This window comes from Rhinatrema bivittatum, chromosome 16, assembly GCF_901001135.1.
Source record: "Rhinatrema bivittatum chromosome 16, aRhiBiv1.1, whole genome shotgun sequence".
In the NCBI taxonomy this organism is placed as follows: domain Eukaryota; kingdom Metazoa; phylum Chordata; class Amphibia; order Gymnophiona; family Rhinatrematidae; genus Rhinatrema; species Rhinatrema bivittatum.
In genome coordinates this window covers 46,285,255-46,302,822 of record NC_042630.1, presented here as the reverse complement: position 1 = coordinate 46,302,822, position 17,568 = coordinate 46,285,255, and the positions used below count along the sequence as shown (strand labels likewise).

Here is a 17,568-nt window from a genome sequence, read left to right as displayed (position 1 = left end):
CAGCAGCTAGCCTTCCATCAACCCCGAAGGGAGTCACCAGTGAGGTAAGGTGGGTGGAGCAGAGACATCGGACAGCAACGGACACAACAGATGCAGAGAGAGAGACACGGAAAGGGAGAAAGAGAAGAAAGCAGGAGATAGCAGGATGGAGAGAGAGACACACATAAAGGGAGAGAGAGAAGACAGCAGAAGAAAGCAGGATGCAGAGAGAGAGAGACACGGAAAGGAAGAAAGAGAAGAAAGCAAGAGATAGCAGGATGCAGAGAGAGACATGGAAAGGAAGAAAGAGAAGAAAGCAGCAGATAGAAGGATGCAGAGAGAGACAGAAAAGGAGAGAGGGAAGAAAGCAGGAGATAGCAGATTGCAGAGAGAGAGAGAGAGAGACAGATACGGAAAGGGAGAGAGAGAGACAGTGAAAAGGAGAGAGAGAAGAAAGCAGGAGATAGCAGGATACAGAGAGAGACACAAAGGGAGAGAGAGAGAAGAAAGCAGGATGCAGATAGAGAGACACGGAAAGGAAGAAAGAGAAGAAAGCAGGAGATTGCAGGATGTAGAGAGAGAGACACGGAAAGGGAGAAAGAGAAGAAAGCAGGAGATAGCAGGATGCAGAGAGAGACACACATAAAGGGAGAGAGAGAAGACAGCAGAAGAAAGCAGGATGCAGAGAGAGAGAGAGAGACACGGAAAGGAAGAAAGAGAAGAAAGCAGGAGATAGCAGGATGCAGAGAGAGACATGGAAAGGAAGAAAGAGAAGAAAGAGAAGAAAGCAGGAGATAGCAGGATGCAGAGAGAGACATGGAAAGGAAGAAAGAGAAGAAAGCAGCAGATAGAAGGATGCAGAGAGAGAGAGAGACAGAAAAGGAGAGAGGGAAGAAAGCAGGAGATAGCAGATTGCAGAGAGAGAGAGACACGGAAAGGAAGAAAGAGAAGAAAGCAGGAGATTGCAGGATGCAGAGAGAGACATGGAAAGGAAGAAAGAGAAGAAAGCAGGACATAGGATGCAGAGAGAGACATGGAAAGGAAGAAAGAGAAGAAAGCAGGAGATAGCAGGATGCAGAGAGAGAGACACGGAAAGGAAGAAAGAGAAGAAAGCAGGAGATTGCAGGATGCAGAGAGAGAGACATGGAAAGGGAGAAAGAGAAGAAAGCAGGACATAGGATGCAGAGAGAGAGACAGAAAAGGAGAGAGGGAAGAAAGCAGGAGATAGCAGGATGCAGATAGAGAGACACGGAAAGGGAGAGAGAGAAGAAAGCAGGAGATAGCAGGATACAGAGAAAGAGAGACGGAAAGGGAGAGAAGAAAGCAGGAGATAGCAGGATGCAGAGAGAGCGATCCAATATTCAAAGGCCTCTTCCAGTAGTTGTTCCCAGGACCTGCTGGGATTGGAGCAGAACTGATTTTTCACATAAACGCACATTTTCTCCCCTGGAAATTTATGTATTTATGTATTTATTTATGGTTTTTATATACCGATCTTCTTACATTAGATGTAAATCAAATCTGGCAGAGGTAGAGAGATTGGGGATTTTTGTGGCTGCTGTTAGTCTTTGACGGTGATCTGAAGATAAGGGGGCATTTTGCCGCTGGGCAGCTTAGCCAGAATTGATCTCTAAAGGGTTCCTGGAGCTAGAAAAGACAGTAATTCATAGCATCATTCATCATGCACTCACGCTCTGGCTGGGTATCAGCATCGTTTTCTCACTCTGTGTCGTAATTTACGCTCAGCTTTGTACCTTCCATCCAACAAGCACACCTGGGTGAGAGAGTGCCATTTCAATTGCTGGACCTCGTTTGTGGAACACCATGTCTGAACTACTAAGACCAATATCGGATACAAAAATATTCAAAAAAGAATTAAAAGCTGGGCTATTTCAACAAACTTTTATTTCCTGAAATGAAAATAGTGGTAATGAAACAATGCAACCCCCTTCATGTCTTTTTAATGTGTGATTTTATGATAAGTCTGTTTTAATTTTATGTTTTTATTATGGATGTTTTATTTGTAAACCGCTATAATCTATGGAGTAGGTGGTATATAAATACTTTTTAAATACAATCAACAGTCTGAGAAAAAGCTGTAAGGGTCTTTTATGCAGTGAAGAAACCCCAGCTCGATTTCACACCCAGAAAATTAATTTGATAACTTCATTCAAACAGGTCTCTTACATGGGAGTGAGGTCAAGAGTCCATCATTAACCTAAAACTGTACAGAATGGGACAGAACCCCAATAGAAACCCTCCACCCCCAGGTCTGTAACAGTCCCTCCACATCCACAGAAACTCTCCCAACAGGTGCAGAGCAGAACCAGGATATCTCCCTTACTACTCACCATACAAAAATTAATATTCCTATTCTGTAACAGTGGCACAAACTCGCTCCAGTACCGGATACTCTGTGACCCAACACAAAACTCAGCAAAAAAAACCCACACTCAGCAGCTATGAAGCAAACCTGCAGTGCCCAAACAGCACTAACTGCCTGGACTCAGCAACACGCCCCATCTAGGAAAAGGAACGCTGCAAATATTACATCAGGCCCTATAACCCCAGTACACCTCCTACTGGGAAAAGAGAGAAAGCTGGACTGCTACAGATCCTGACACAGAAAATACACGCTAGCAGAATCCCTCACCTCGGTCACACAGGCACAGCACAGAGAGGCCCTCACCAAATACAGAAAAAAGGGACCACAAATTAGAAACAGGAACTGAACTTGAAACCTCCAAGAAGGCAGACCCTGCATGCTGAGAGAAACAGTAAGGAATGTCCTCCTGCACTGTGCAAAATGCAAAGAGATCAGAGATGCACATTTCCCAGAGCCGAGAGAGAAAACCAAAGACTTCCCACACAAGCAGGAGCAGGTAAAACCGCATCTAACGCTGGGGGAAAGAGGAGGAACAGCAGCGAGAGCAGCAAAGTCTGTGGAACACTCTCATCGGACCAGAAACGGAACCTGAGCAGAGACAATCTGGACCAGCACCAGAGCCTTTGTTATTCTCCTTTCTAGTTTTGTTTTACTGTTATTACTAGCAGATATGTTTTCTTATTTTTGTAATCACTTTGTGAGCATAGGCCCAGACTGCCAGGCCGACCCAGTCCCCTGAATCTGGGAGACAGAGAGAGGAGGATGGAGCAGAAGGATGCAGCTGGGTTTCTCTGTTCTCTTTCAGCTGCGCGGCGGTGCCCAGGCTGGCACAGAATAGCTCTGGGCATCGGAGGGGCTCGAGGCTGTGATGGCTCTCTGGGGTAAGCAGCGCATCCCCTTCCCCTGACACTTCCGAGGAATGCTCCCCTGGCTGTATGTGGTGCATCTTGTCATTGCAAAGGCTTTCTCTGGTGACAGGTCACAGGGCAGACATGTGCCGTTTTGGCTGCTGCCTGTGTGTGTGGCTGCTCTGTGATCAGTGCACCAGTCGTTCCATGAGAAATGGACTGCCTTGCAGGATGCACTCTCCATCGTTGGTGCCATCGGACAGCCGGCATCTAGCGACGTCCAGGCAGTCTGAGGATGCCATGTGCAGAAAGAACACATCCTGAGCGTTGCTGCCATTTTCCCTCTGCAGTGGCTCTGTTTGTGGGTAGAAGAGATTTATGATGATTTTAAACCAGTAGCTGCACGCTTGTTCTTTTGCCTGGGGAAAGCATTGCTCCAGTGTGGCTCGACTTTGCACAGACCATCATTTCTATAGCTCTGCTAGAAGTACACAGCACTGTACAGCCACACTTAAAGAGACAGAGCTGCATTCCTGCTGTCCTCGCAGAGTAGCAGTTCCTTACTCCCTCAGTTTGGTGCAACAGGCTGCATAGGCTGCTGTATTCTTTTAGTTATTCTGTTCCTAATTTTGAATGCCTCGAGTTTGCCCTACATGGTCTACGCAACTAATCCTACTCTGTGGTGGATTATATCTCCACATCTGCTAACTCCCCGTCTGCTCGAGAGGGGATCTGAAATTCTGGGCTGTGTTTCCATGTGATCAGAAATCCTCTTTGGCCCTCTGGGTGATTTACATGGCCATGGCAAGTCTCAGGGGGATGGGGAGCACGTCCCATTAGCTGCACAGGTAAAGCTTCTTGCTATTATCATCAGCAAGGCTTGGCTCTCGCTCTCTCCTTAGGTTTTCCGGCACCAACCTAATAAGGGATGTTGAAAAGGATCTTCCATGAACACCTCAGACCTCCACAGCCTACGATGTCTTCAAAATCAGTGCCCATGTCGAGAGTCACAGGACAGCACTGCTGGTGAATTCCTACCCCCCCCCCCACACACACACACCCTTTCCTTCTCTCGTCTTCCTCTCACTCCTCCCCCTCCTCATCTTAACACCATCAGCAACCCCAACACATCCACACCCATCACCAGTTCCTTCACCAGCACCTCAACTCCCAGCAGGATTACCAACCTATCAGAGTTACAGCCCCATCAGTGTCGTCAGTATCTCCTCCCCTAGCACCAGTAACACTCATACACAGTATCGCTAGCACCATCAGGGTCACCAGTACCGCACCAGTATCAACATCTGATCACCAGAATTCCAGCATCCCCAAACCATCACATCAGCAATGGCCACTAAGCCACCATCCCATCGTGGTCATCTCCATCACTAGCACCACCTCCACCAGTGGCTCAAGCTTCTGTCCCTCCACCAAGCCTATGTTACTGGTGTACAAATCTGGCCCTAGATTTGGCTCTGCTGACTCCATTCAGTTAGTGCCAGGTCAGCAGCTGGACGGGTATTATAAAACCACCTACAAGATTACCCGAAGCCACGATTTCCTGCAAGTTTAAACGTAAATAGAGTCTGGTGGAGTTCTGGACCGGGAAGCTGTGAATGCCAGGAAAGGGGGTTTCCATTTAAAGAGACACTAAACCCTTCTGCCTGGTGAAGCTCTGATCCCCTTGTCCTCCTGCAGATAAATCGACAGCCACACCTTGCGTCGAGGACTGGCTGTTTCGTGGCTGGAAATGCTACTTTATTTCCACGGCCTACAAAACTTGGAATGACAGCAGAGAGGACTGCGCCAAGAGGCCCGCCCAGCTTCTGGTGATACAGGATCAAAGCGCGCTGGTAAGGGGTTAACTGCAGGGGCGAGGAAAAGCCGAGCTGCTGGTGCGATGTCATGGGCAGGCTGTGACGCGGAGGAGATAGGAAGTCACAGAGCCTTCAGAGGTAAAATGCAGAGAAAACAGAGCGAGCACTCCCTGCTCTTACCCAAGGATCTGAGTGGAAAGAGATTTACTGAAGCAGCGAGACTGAAAATGTCAGACTCTTATCTGCCTATAAATCAGAATCGGGTGCCCTAGGCAAACCTTCAGTCTTGTGCCCGGCCTCCACCACCTTATCTATCGGCTGAGGCAGGAGGAGAGAACGGGCCCCGCTCCGGTAGTGAGGAGGAGGATTCAGGGAGCAGCGAGCCAGACCTGGAAAGTGCCGGGCCTTCCTCTAAAGTGGGCCTGCAGCCCGTGGATGTTTCTAGCATTCTGTTACCTTTCCCCCGCCCACACAAAAGAAAATGTTTTCGGTGCGCTAGGCCATGGTGCGGTTCGCCTAATGGAAGTGGCGTCCGTGCTCGGCACAGTATAAATGAAGCAGGGACGCTTGGAAGGATTTGATGCTGTACCCAGGTGCAGGGTGCATGGGGGCAATGACGGGATGGGATGGTTGGAACGATAGACACTGCAGTGGATGCAGGACGAATGAACAATTAACACAACGACCTGCAACAGTGTGCATGATTGTCAGACTGGAGGCCCCCTACAGCACAAACACGCCGGGAACTGATTTATTATTAGAGAGGCAAGAACATAAAACTCCCTGACTTGCAGGTACAAACAAACAGGTGACATCCGACTGCAAACGCAGCTTGGGTGAAGCTTAAATCCGGTGCACTACACGTTTGTATGTCACCATCTGTCTTCTTGCCAAGGTGGTTTCCGGTTTTTTAATTTTGAAATATTCGTTATCTGGCTCTGGCCTGACAGCAGCAGAAGAGGAGCAGGACCTGGACAGCAGTGGCACCGGGTGCAGGCCTGAGAGAGGGAGGCAGGAGTGGCACCGGGTGCAGGCCTGAGGGAGGGAGGCAGGAGTGGCAGAATGAGGCGAAGCAGGAGTGGCCGCGGGCCTGACTCAGGCTCCTTGCGGTCGGCAGCCCTCAGCACCCAGAAGGAAAAGGTCAAGCAGGGGCACGGGAGTCACCGCTGTAGCTGAAGGGAAAGCTGAGGTTTAGCAGCTGCAGCCCGCGAGGAGGAGCTGAGGGAAGGTGAGCAGGGCGCTGGGAATGCTGTTTGCTGCAGCTCGGGTACGGCTCTGCCCTCTCACTTGCTCTGCGGCTGTCCCTGCCGCTTAAAGGGAAAAGCGGGAAGGTGATTGCTGCAGTGAGAGGATGGGGGCACAGCTGGGAGCTGGAAACCAGCTGCTCAGAGCCTGGCGACGGCGTCGTGGGGCACAGCCCACCCCTCCAGGAAGTTGCTGGTGCCTGTGCACTATGAACGCTACGCCCCTGCTCGCAACCTGTCCAACTAAATCCAGCGCCAAAACGTAACCACCAAGAAATAGGCTTCTGTCACATTTCCTGGACAGCTCTAGTGCGTTACGTTGGATCTGTATTAACTCTTTATCTGCTGATTACAGAGAGGCTGTTCTGACTCTGGCAGGATTTCCTACACAATAGCAGAAAAGTGAAAAACCGAGCCTGGATCGGTCTCAGCATCACATCTCCCGGGAAGCAATGGACCTGGGTGACGGGACAGGCCTTAGACCAGACGAGGTGACTGCACATACTCACCCGCTCCCTGAATGGTTGGAGGTTGTCACTCCAGTGCTGGAGGAACAGGTTGAGATTAGGGTGGGGAGTCTGCAGTGGGGACTGCAGCATGGGTTTTGCAGATAATGCAAGGCATGCAAATGATTTCCTGGGATGGCAAAAACAAACCTGGGTTTAAAGGGAGCACCTCCCCTACTTTAAGAAGACAAGGGATGGGGGAATCTTGGGACAACTGAAAAGAAAATTATGAGGTTGATATTCAAAAGTCATAGAGGCAGATAATTGAAAAGTTATAGCAAAACCGGCAAACTCAGAGGCTTATTTGGATGAATTCTAGCCAGATAAATTGGGGGCATTCTGGGAAGGAGCGGAGTTAGCCGCATAGGTTAACTGGCTAACTTTGGTTGTGCCACTGACCTATCCTAAAGTTAGCCGGATAAAACTAACTTTAAGGTAGCCGGGCATATTCAGCAGTGTGACCACACCACTGAATATAACTTGCTAGTTAGCTGGACAGGTCAGCGGCTTAATATTGTCCCTGATACATACATACATACCTATCTATCTATCTTAATATTGTCCCTGATACATACATACATACCTATCTATCTTAATATTGTCCCTGATACATACATACATACCTATCTATCTATCTTAATATTGTCCCTGATACATACCTATCTATCTTAATATTGTCCCTGATACATACATACCTATCTATCTATCTATCTAAATATTGTCCCTGATACATACATACATACAATCCTATCTATCTTAATATTGTCCCTCATACATACATACTATCTACCTATCTTAATATTGTCCCTGATACATACATACATACATTCCTATCAATCTTAATATTGTCCCTCATACATACATACGATCTACCTATCTTAATATTGTCCCTGATACATACATACATACATTCCTATCTATCTTAATATTGTCCCTGATACATACACACATACCTATCTATCTTAATATTTTCCCTGATACATACATACATACATTCCTATCTATCTTAATATTGTCCCTCATACATACATACTACCTATCTTAATATTGTCCCTGATACATACATACATACATTCCTACCTATCTTAATATTGTCCCTGACACATACATACATACCTATCTATCTATCTATCTTAATATTGTCCCTGATACATACATACTATCTATCTTAATATTGTCCCTGATACATACCTATCTATCTTAATATTGTCCCTGATACATTCATACATACCTATCTATCTATCTTAATATTGTCCCTGATACATACATACATACATTCCTATCTATCTTAATATTGTCCCTGATACATACATACATACCTACCTATCTTAATATTGTCCCTGATACATTCATACATACCTATCTATCTATCTATCTTAATATTGTCCCTGATACATACATACTATCTATCTATCTTAATATTGTCCCTGATACATACCTATCTATCTTAATATTGTCCCTGAAACATTCATACATACCTATCTATCTATCTATCTTAATATTGTCCCTGATACATACATACATTCATACCTATCTATCTTAATATTGTCCCTGATACATACATACATACCTATCTATCTATCTTAATATTGTCCCTGATACATACATACATACCTATCTATCTATCTTAATATTGTCCCTGATACATACATACATACCTATCTATCTTAATATTGTCCCTGATACATACATACATACCTATCTACCTTAATATTGTCCCTGATACATACATTCCTATCTATCTTAATATTGTCCCTGATACATACATACATACATTCCTATCATACATACATTCCTATCTATCTTAATATTGTCCCTCATACATACATACTATCTACCTATCTTAATATTGTCCCTGATACATACATACATACATTCCTATCTATCTTAATATTGTCCCTCATACATACATACGATCTACCTATCTTAATATTGTCCCTGATACATACATACATACATTCCTATCTATCTTAATATTGTCCCTGATACATACATACATACCTACCTATCTTAATATTGTCCCTGATACATACACACTAGGGATGTGAATCGTTTTTCAACGATTAAAATTATCGTCCGATAATGTTTATATCGTCTTAAATCGTTATAGAACACGATACAATAGAAATTCTAACGATTTATCGTTAAAAAATCGTTAAATCGTGTTAGTGCGCACTAACTCCCCGTTAGTGCGCACTAACTGAAAATGATACAAATAAACACTTTCCAGGTCACTGAAGGTCAGTTAGGAATGAATATGTGTTCCTATTGGCTGGCTGCCCTCTTATCTATTGATGTTACCAAGGTTACCACTGAGGTGATGGTTGGGGGGGATGGGAAATGGAACTGGAAACTAACGAACACCAACAGAAAATGAAACAAAGTGTTCACACTTCCCAGGTCAGTAAAGGTCACTTAGGAATGAATATGTATGTATGTATTCCTATTGGCTGGCTGTGCTCTTATCTATTGATGTTACCAAGGCTAATACTGAGGTAATGGTTGGGGGGATGTGAAATGGAAACAGTTGGAAGCTTGACAAAAAAGTAATGTAATGATCAGCACTCACGTGACTAGAACTTGTTTGTTTATTATTTTTGTTAGCAGGCACCTGAAATGCTAGTGCATGTTGAATTTGCCAATCACTGTGCATTTTAGAAAGGTGGTCCTGGCTGGAACTGTACACAGTTCAAATATATGTAATTGATTGTTGGTAAGTGTATTTTTTAAGTAGCCACACTGGCACAAGTATGTTTACTTTTCCTCCTACTTAACTCACTAGCTCAGCTTTGTAAGAAGGGCTTCTCTGCTTGTGTGTTGTTTTTGTTTGGTGTGAGGAGAGCAGAAACATCAGATCTTTATTCAGTCTACTACAGTCATCTCTTACAGTGCCCTATCCCTATTAATACCAGGAGTGTTGTGATCTTCCTGCACACAGTGCCCTAACCCTGATACCAGTCTGAGACAGCTCCCTCCCTGCATTACTAGTGAGAGGCTGGCTTCACAGACAGGGGGAGCTGCCTGACCCTCACTCCTGACTTCCCCCATGTCCCAGCTAGTGAATGGTGTGTGGGTGAGGGGGGGGGGGGGGGAGGATGGTGAAGACTGAGACAGCTCCCTCCCTGCATTACTAGTGAGAGGCTGGCTTCACAGACAGGGGGGAGCTGCCTGACCCTCACTCCTGACTTCCCCCATGTCCCAGCTAGTGAATGGTGTGTGGGTGAGGGGGGGGGGGAGGATGGTGAAGTCTGAGACAGCTCCCTCCCTGCATTACTAGTGAGAGGCTGGCTTCACAGACAGGGGGGAGCTGCCTGACCCTCACTCCTGACTTCCCCCATGTCCCAGCTAGTGAATGGTGTGTGGGTGAGGTGGGGGGGGAGGATGGTGAAGTCTGAGACAGCTCCCTCCCTGCATTACTAGTGAGAGGCTGGCTTCACAGACAGGGGGGAGCTGCCTGACCCTCACTCCTCCGGGGTATTGTGATCTTCCTGCACACAGTGCTCTATCCCTGATACCAGGGGTGTTGTGATCTTCCTGCATGCAGTGCCCTATCCCTATTAATACCAGGAGTGTTGTGATCTTCCTGCATGCAGTGCCCTATCCCTATTAATACCAGGAGTGTTGTGATCTTCCTGCATGCAGTGCCCTATCCCTGATACCGGGATGTGTGCAAGAAGATCACAACACCCCCGGTATCAGGAATAGGGCACTGCGTGCAGGAAGATCACAACACCCCCAGTATCAGGAATAGGGCACTGTGTGCAGGAAGATCACAACACCCCTGGTATTAGGGATAGGGCACTGTGTGCAGGAAGATCACAACACTCCTGGTATTAATAGGGATAGGGCACTGTGTGCAGGAAGATCACAATACCCTGGTATCAGGGTTAGGGCACAAGTTCTAGTCACATTGACTTATCACATTACTTGTTTTGTCAAGCTACCAACTGTTTCCATTTCCCATCCCCCATATACTGTCAGTAGGAAACTTGGTAACATGAATAAATAAGAGGGCAGCCAATAGGAATACATATTCATTCCTAAACTGACCTTAACTGACCTGAAAAGTGTCAAATTGTATCATTTTCAGTTAGTGCGCACTAACTCCCAGTTAGTGCGCACTAATCAGAAAAAAACGATTTTTAATTAACGATTTTTTAACTAAAAAATCGTGCCTAAGACGATTTTCTTGCCCTGCCACACGATTTCTATCGTTAAGACGATATGGAAAACGATTCACATCCCTAATACACACATACCTATCTATCTTAATATTGTCCCTGATACATACATACATACATTCCTATCTATCTTAATATTGTCCCTCATACATACATACTATCTACCTATCTTAATATTGTCCCTGATACATACATACATACATTCCTATCTATCTTAATATTGTCCCTGATACATTCATACATACATTCCTATCTACTTTAATATTGTCCCTGATACATACCTATCTATCTTAATATTGTCCCTGATACATTCATACATACCTATCTATCTATCTATCTTAATATTGTCCCTGATACATACATACATACATTCCTATCTATCTTAATATTGTCCCTGATACATACATACATACCTACCTATCTTAATATTGTCCCTGATACATTCATACATACCTATCTATCTATCTATCTTAATATTGTCCCTGATACATACCTATCTATCTTAATATTGTCCCTGATACATTCATACATACCTATCTATCTATCTATCTTAATATTGTCCCTGATACATACATACTATCTACCTATCTTAATATTGTCCCTGATACATACATACATACCTATCTATCTATCTATCTTAATATTGTCCCTGATACATACATACTATCTACCTATCTTAATATTGTCCCTGATACATACATACATACCTATCTATCTATCTATCTATCTTAATATTGTCCCTGATACATACATACTATCTACCTATCTTAATATTGTCCCTGATACATACATACATACCTATCTATCTATCTATCTTAATATTGTCCCTGATACATACCTAGCTATCTTAATATTGTCCCTGATACATACATACTATCTATCTATCTTAATATTGTCCCTGATACATACCTATCTATCTTAATATTGTCCCTGATACATACATACTATCTATCTTAATATTGTCCCTGATACATACATAATTACCTATCTTAATATTGTCCCTGATACATACCTAGCTATCTTAATATTGTCCCTGATACATACATAATTACCTATCTATCTTAATATTGTCCCTGATACATACCTATCTATCTTAATATTGTCCCTGATACATACATAATTACCTATCTATCTTAATATTGTCCCTGATACATACCTAGCTATCTTAATATTGTCCCTGATACATACATACTATCTACCTATCTTAATATTGTCCCTGATACATACACACATACCTTTCCATCTTAATATTGTCCCTGATACATACATACTATCTATCTTAATATTGTCCCTGATACATACATACTTACCTATCTATCTTAATATTGTCCCTGATACATTTATTTATTTATTTATTTATTTAATTTCTTTTACTATACCGATGCTGAAGACTAGGTCTTATCGTACCGGTTTACAATGTAACTGAGGGGAAACCAATTAACATCAAGGTAGAAAGTAAAGTTACATTAAACAGGGAGCATAAATATCTATCTTAATATTGTCCCTGATACATACACACATACCTATCTATCTTAATATTGTCCCTGATACATACATACATACCTAGCTATCTATCTAGCTGGGGAGGTGTTATCCTGAAGGCCCAGAGGCTGCGCTCTGCACTGCTGTGAGGGAGAGCAGAGTTCATTGCTGCTCAGGCTGGTTAGGATTGTGGGTCAAAGAGCATTCCCTTACCTCTCTCTCTCTCCAACTTAAGCCTGTGTTATCAGGATGATTTAACGGTGCACACATGGACACTAGCCAGGGTTGAAACCTTGTCATGGCAAAGTACTGCGGTTGCCATGTGAGTTCTCTTCAATATGTATCAGTAAGGGTCAAACAAGCTGTATGTAGATGGATCGAGTTGGTCTAGTGAAAAAGGGTCTCACCTACGCTTTGCACGCTGACCCTGGGGAATAGCATTCACGCCACCGTGTGGTTGCTCCTGGGAACTGCAGTTTTAGGCTCACTTCCTCTAATCGGCATTTTGAAATTCCTCCATAAATGTAGGGTCTCCACCTCACCCCAGGTCAGCTAAACAGGCGGATCCAATCCTAGTTTGGTCCCAGTTCTCATTTTATCAGGGAAATCAAAATTCCATCTCCAGGCAGACAATGGGGCAAAAGCTGGACTGGATCAGCCCCCTATAGTGGCTCCTATGGCGTGAGCAGCCTCCGCTCCATTTTAGCTGTGGTTTGCCCAGACCGCTGCTGTACTGTGCAAGTGCAGGGTGTGCACAGTGGGTTGCACTGGCCCCATGTGCCCAGAGCTAACGACAGCACTGGTTCCTGTAAGGATTGGGTTACATGACTGAGCACTAGTGTTTCCTCCAAACTGCTCGTGACTGCACGCACAACTTTTCCCTTTAGCGTACAAACTGGCGAGTGTGGCAAAATATAGGTAGTGGCGGCAAGAAGAGAGGATGCACACTGACCTTCTCCATTGTCCTTCCATACCCAGCACAGGATCTGGATACAGCAAACTGCACTCCCCACCCATTCCTATCAGAGCAAATCCATAATGTAACTCATCAAAACAGCTGCCTCTCCTAACAAAGCTAAGAGCAGATGAATCTGGCAGCGTTTCCTATAGAAATGTTATTATTGTGAACAATGTGGTTAAAAGTGAAACTGGGTTTAAAAAAGGTTTGGATAAGTTCCTAGAGGATAAATCCATAAATTGTTATTAATTATTAAGCAATAGATTTATTTTATGTTTGGGTACTTGCCAGGTACTTGTGACTGATGCTGGGCTTGATGGACCCTTGGTGTGAGCCTGTACGGTAGCTTCTTATGTTCTTATCAGGCACTTTACATTTACACTACAGAAATAAAAGTGAAATGAAGGGATATAAAAGCAGCTGAAGGCATAGGTCTTCCTGTTAGCTGGGAACCTATCCGAACCTTATGGGATCTCAGAGAGCCCTTTTACTGTAACGCTTGAGCGCATTCTCCGCTCCTAATAACGAGACTTTATGAAGCAATTCAGAAAACGTCTTCAAGCTTGTTTGAAACAAACCTGCACTGGGGCTGCTGTTCTTGCAGCTTTCTCCTGATGCGCGCCTGAAACAACTCAAAGCACCACCCCCAACTCCGGAAAGCAACCGGGAGGCAGGTCCGGCTCCGATGAGGGAAGAGGGGGCGGGGCTTCCGATTAAAGGAAACTGCTCGTTTCCTTTAGGCTTACACAACAAAAAATAAAGTATTGAAAGGAAAGCTCAGCCCTGCTGTTTGTTTCTCTCGCTGCTGCTCGCTTTTCTCTCTTCTCGTGCATTGTTTTGTAAATCGGAGTCTGTCCGGATGTAGATTTTTTTTGTTTGCTTTAATTCTTCTTGCCCTGTGATGAGGAGGGCGGATGAGGCGGAAGAAAGGGAGGGGCAGGGAGTGGCTCTCCGCAGCTTCTCCGCGGAGGACGGAGATACCTCCCGGCTGAAACGGGGTAAGGCAGGGACAGCCCCGGAGCTCGAGCCTCCCGCAGCTATCGCGGGCATGTCAGCGCGTTAAAGGCACCGCGCGTGCAGTTTTAATGCGCAAAATATTCGTTTAATTCCCCTTGCACTAAGGGACCTATGCAATAAAGTCAGGTAGAAAGCGGCGCTGAACAGTCTGCACCCGCTCTCTTCACGTGCCCCAGTGCCGTATTTAAATTAGGGGGTCACTTTAGCAAGGCGAGGCGACCCTAGTGCATCCTTGCTAACGCGAACCCAATCGGTTTTCGTGACTGCCGCACACAGGTCACGAAAACCGAGGCCGAGTTTATCGGAGTTGGTTTTCCTTACCGGCCGACAGCCACGAAAACCGACGCGATAAACCCGGCGTCGGTTTTTGTGACCGGCGGATGGCAGTCATGAAAATTGACGCCAGGTTTATTGGCGGTAGGATGAAAAATAAAAGAAACAAAAGTAAAAAAATAAAAAATTGACATTTGGACCAATCACGAAAACCGACACGGTTAAACCTGGCATTCAATTTTCATGACTTATTCTACCAGCATCCGACTGCAGGTTAAGAGTGCACTCGGCTGAGCGCTCCGAATTGCATCGGCCCCTAAGGTAATGCGATCCAATTGCATCGGGAATTTAAAATAAAGAAACAAACATTCCCAGTAAAACGTGCAACTTGAGCAGTGCTATTTGTCTCTCTATAATGCGCTTAGCCGGAGATGGTCTCTTCAGGCAGTCTCCGATTCAGCATGAGCCATGATAAAAAGCTCTTCCTCTTCCTTTAGCACATGTTACAATCGGAAGTTAAGGGTGGGGTCACTCATGTTTTAGTTTCCTTCTCTTTCCTCTGCCTCTTTAATATTGCATCTAACAGGAGGAGCCAGACTACGCATGCGCACACCCTCCCCAACCCCCAGCTCACAGCTCAACACGCGATTGGACAGGGGTTTGGAACGCACATCCATAACCCCAATGCAATACGGGGATTGGCGCGTCCAAAATGCACATCCAATGGTGCGAGTAATTAAAAGCACTTATCACATGTTAATTCCATGTAGATGAGGCTATTAGCTAGTTTCCACGATTCCAAAAATGTCCCATGTGGCTAAGGCACCCATTTCAATGCGGCTAATTTTACGCCAGCCTGGGGCTGTCATAAAGGGAATGCCACGCTCAAGGGCTCGCTGGGAAAATAACCATTCCTGGTTTCTGTGATTCCTCCATTTAGTATCGTCGCAAGCAGTGGCAGATTCCCGAGGAAGACCGGCCCGGGGATTCGCCGCCCAGGCACATCACATGGTCTGCCGAACGCGGCTCCGTTAAGGTCACGCACGGCAGAAAACGTGACTGGAGCAACCGGCCCAGCAGGGATTGCACGATCCCCCGAAAGGCCAATCCGCCCCTGGTTGCAAGGATGCTAAGTTGGAGGAACCACAGGAAGCAGGTTAAAGTACAAAAAAAAAGGCTCTAAACAAAAAAAATCCTGGTCGCCCAAGATAGATGTACAGGATAGACAGTGCAGGCCGTGTATCTTGTGCCAGCCAGTGGCAGGGAAAAGTGGGCGCTCGTATTGAGCATCTGATTTCCCAGCCGGCACTGACAGCCACCTCTCCTGTGCTGAGCTTCTCAGCCTTAGTTTTCATTACGAAGGTTTTTTGGTTTGTTAAAATGGAAACATGTTACCTGTTATATATTTAGAGTATGTGTGCACTTGTATGAAGGATTGTTTCTATATGATGTGTTAAGTTTTTTAATTGTATGTATTTAATTAGTTTATTCTACTCTACAAATTAGCACTATTGATATTATATGTATATTTAGGTGCAAAGTTTTTGAATATTTTTTGAGAATATTTTTTGAGTAGTTGAACCCAATGGGCCTGATTTTTAAAAGCATTTACTTGAGTAAAACTGGGCTTTATTCGAGTAAATGCACTTTACTCGAGTAAGTGGGTTTTTGAAAATTGCTACAATATATGCCATTGAATTGTCCATAGGATTTACTCACATAAATGCACTTTACGTGAGTAAATAGCGTTTGAAAATTGCTACAATAGTAGTTACATTTACGCATGTAACTCCTTTTGAAAATTACCCCCAATGTGTGCTGCTTCACTCTCTATGTAGTTAATGTGCATTAATAATTCCAAATGAGGTCAACTACAAAATGATAAATCTTTTTATTTCTTTGGCTGTTAAGTAAATCATGTTATCCAAACCACCACATATATATTGTACCCAATGTGTTTCAAACTGAAAATACTCATTTCAGCTCTTAAAACAGACCATTCACTCCCTCTGCACATCCGCACATAATCCCACATCCCACAACCTTAACAAGATTAATCATAAATCCAGCCTTAAGACTGCTGGAGGTTCACGGGAGGTGACATCGATGACTCTGCCGCCGGTGCACCGGAGGTATCTGTGCACTACCGGGTGCAGACGCTCTTGGTGGCATCGATGTCAGCTCCCGTGAAACTTCTGCAGATCTAAGGGTGGCTTTATGACTTTTCGTGGCTATCCCTCTGCTAAAAGCGTTCTTACGTGTGAACAGATTGGCTTTTAAATTCTTCCACACTGGAGCAAAGGCGGCTCAGCCTTAGAAACTGCCAAACTGCGATATTCTCCTTTACTCTACGTGGATGGAGACTCGACCGGGCTTGTGGAATACATAAACTGACAAATGCGTACATATGCATAGATATAATAATAACTAGGGACTTAGAAACTGCCCAACTGTGATATTCTCCTTTACTCTACATGGATGGAGACTCGACCGGGCTTGTGGAATACATAAACTGACAAATGCGTACATATGCATAGATATAATAATAACTAGGGACTTAGAAACTGCCCAACTGTGATATTCTCCTTTACTCTACGTGGATGGAGACTCGACCGGCTTGTGGAATACATAAACACACAAATGTGTACATATGCATAGATATAATAATAACTAGGGCTTAGAAACTGCCCAACTGTGATATTCTCCTTTAATCTATGTGGATGGAGACTCGACCGGACTTGTGGAATACATAGCCTCGGTCACTGTGCCATGTAACTAGGCTGGCAGCCACCTGTTCATTGAGCACCCTTGGTCCTGGAGAGTCCTTGGGTTTTCTGGATGTTCACAGTGAGTGTGTGAGAGAGATTTGCATGCACT

The 17,568-nt window shown here is 44.7% G+C and overlaps 1 protein-coding gene across 2 annotated transcripts in view; it reads left to right on the top strand.

Annotated features, from left to right (window-relative positions):
• Positions 1–14,145: 14,145 nt before the first annotated feature.
• Positions 14,146–17,568, top strand: part of LOC115078138 (C-type lectin domain family 2 member D-like) — a 38,365-nt gene continuing 34,942 nt past the window's right edge. Inside the window, exon 1 of one of the 2 annotated variants that reach the window (XM_029580819.1) lies at positions 14,146–14,399. In XM_029580819.1, the coding sequence (XP_029436679.1) occupies positions 14,303–14,399 (97 nt within the window). In that variant the 5' untranslated portion in view covers positions 14,146–14,302. The remainder of the gene's footprint in view (positions 14,400–17,568) is intronic. The other variant, XM_029580818.1, reaches the window with a different exon arrangement.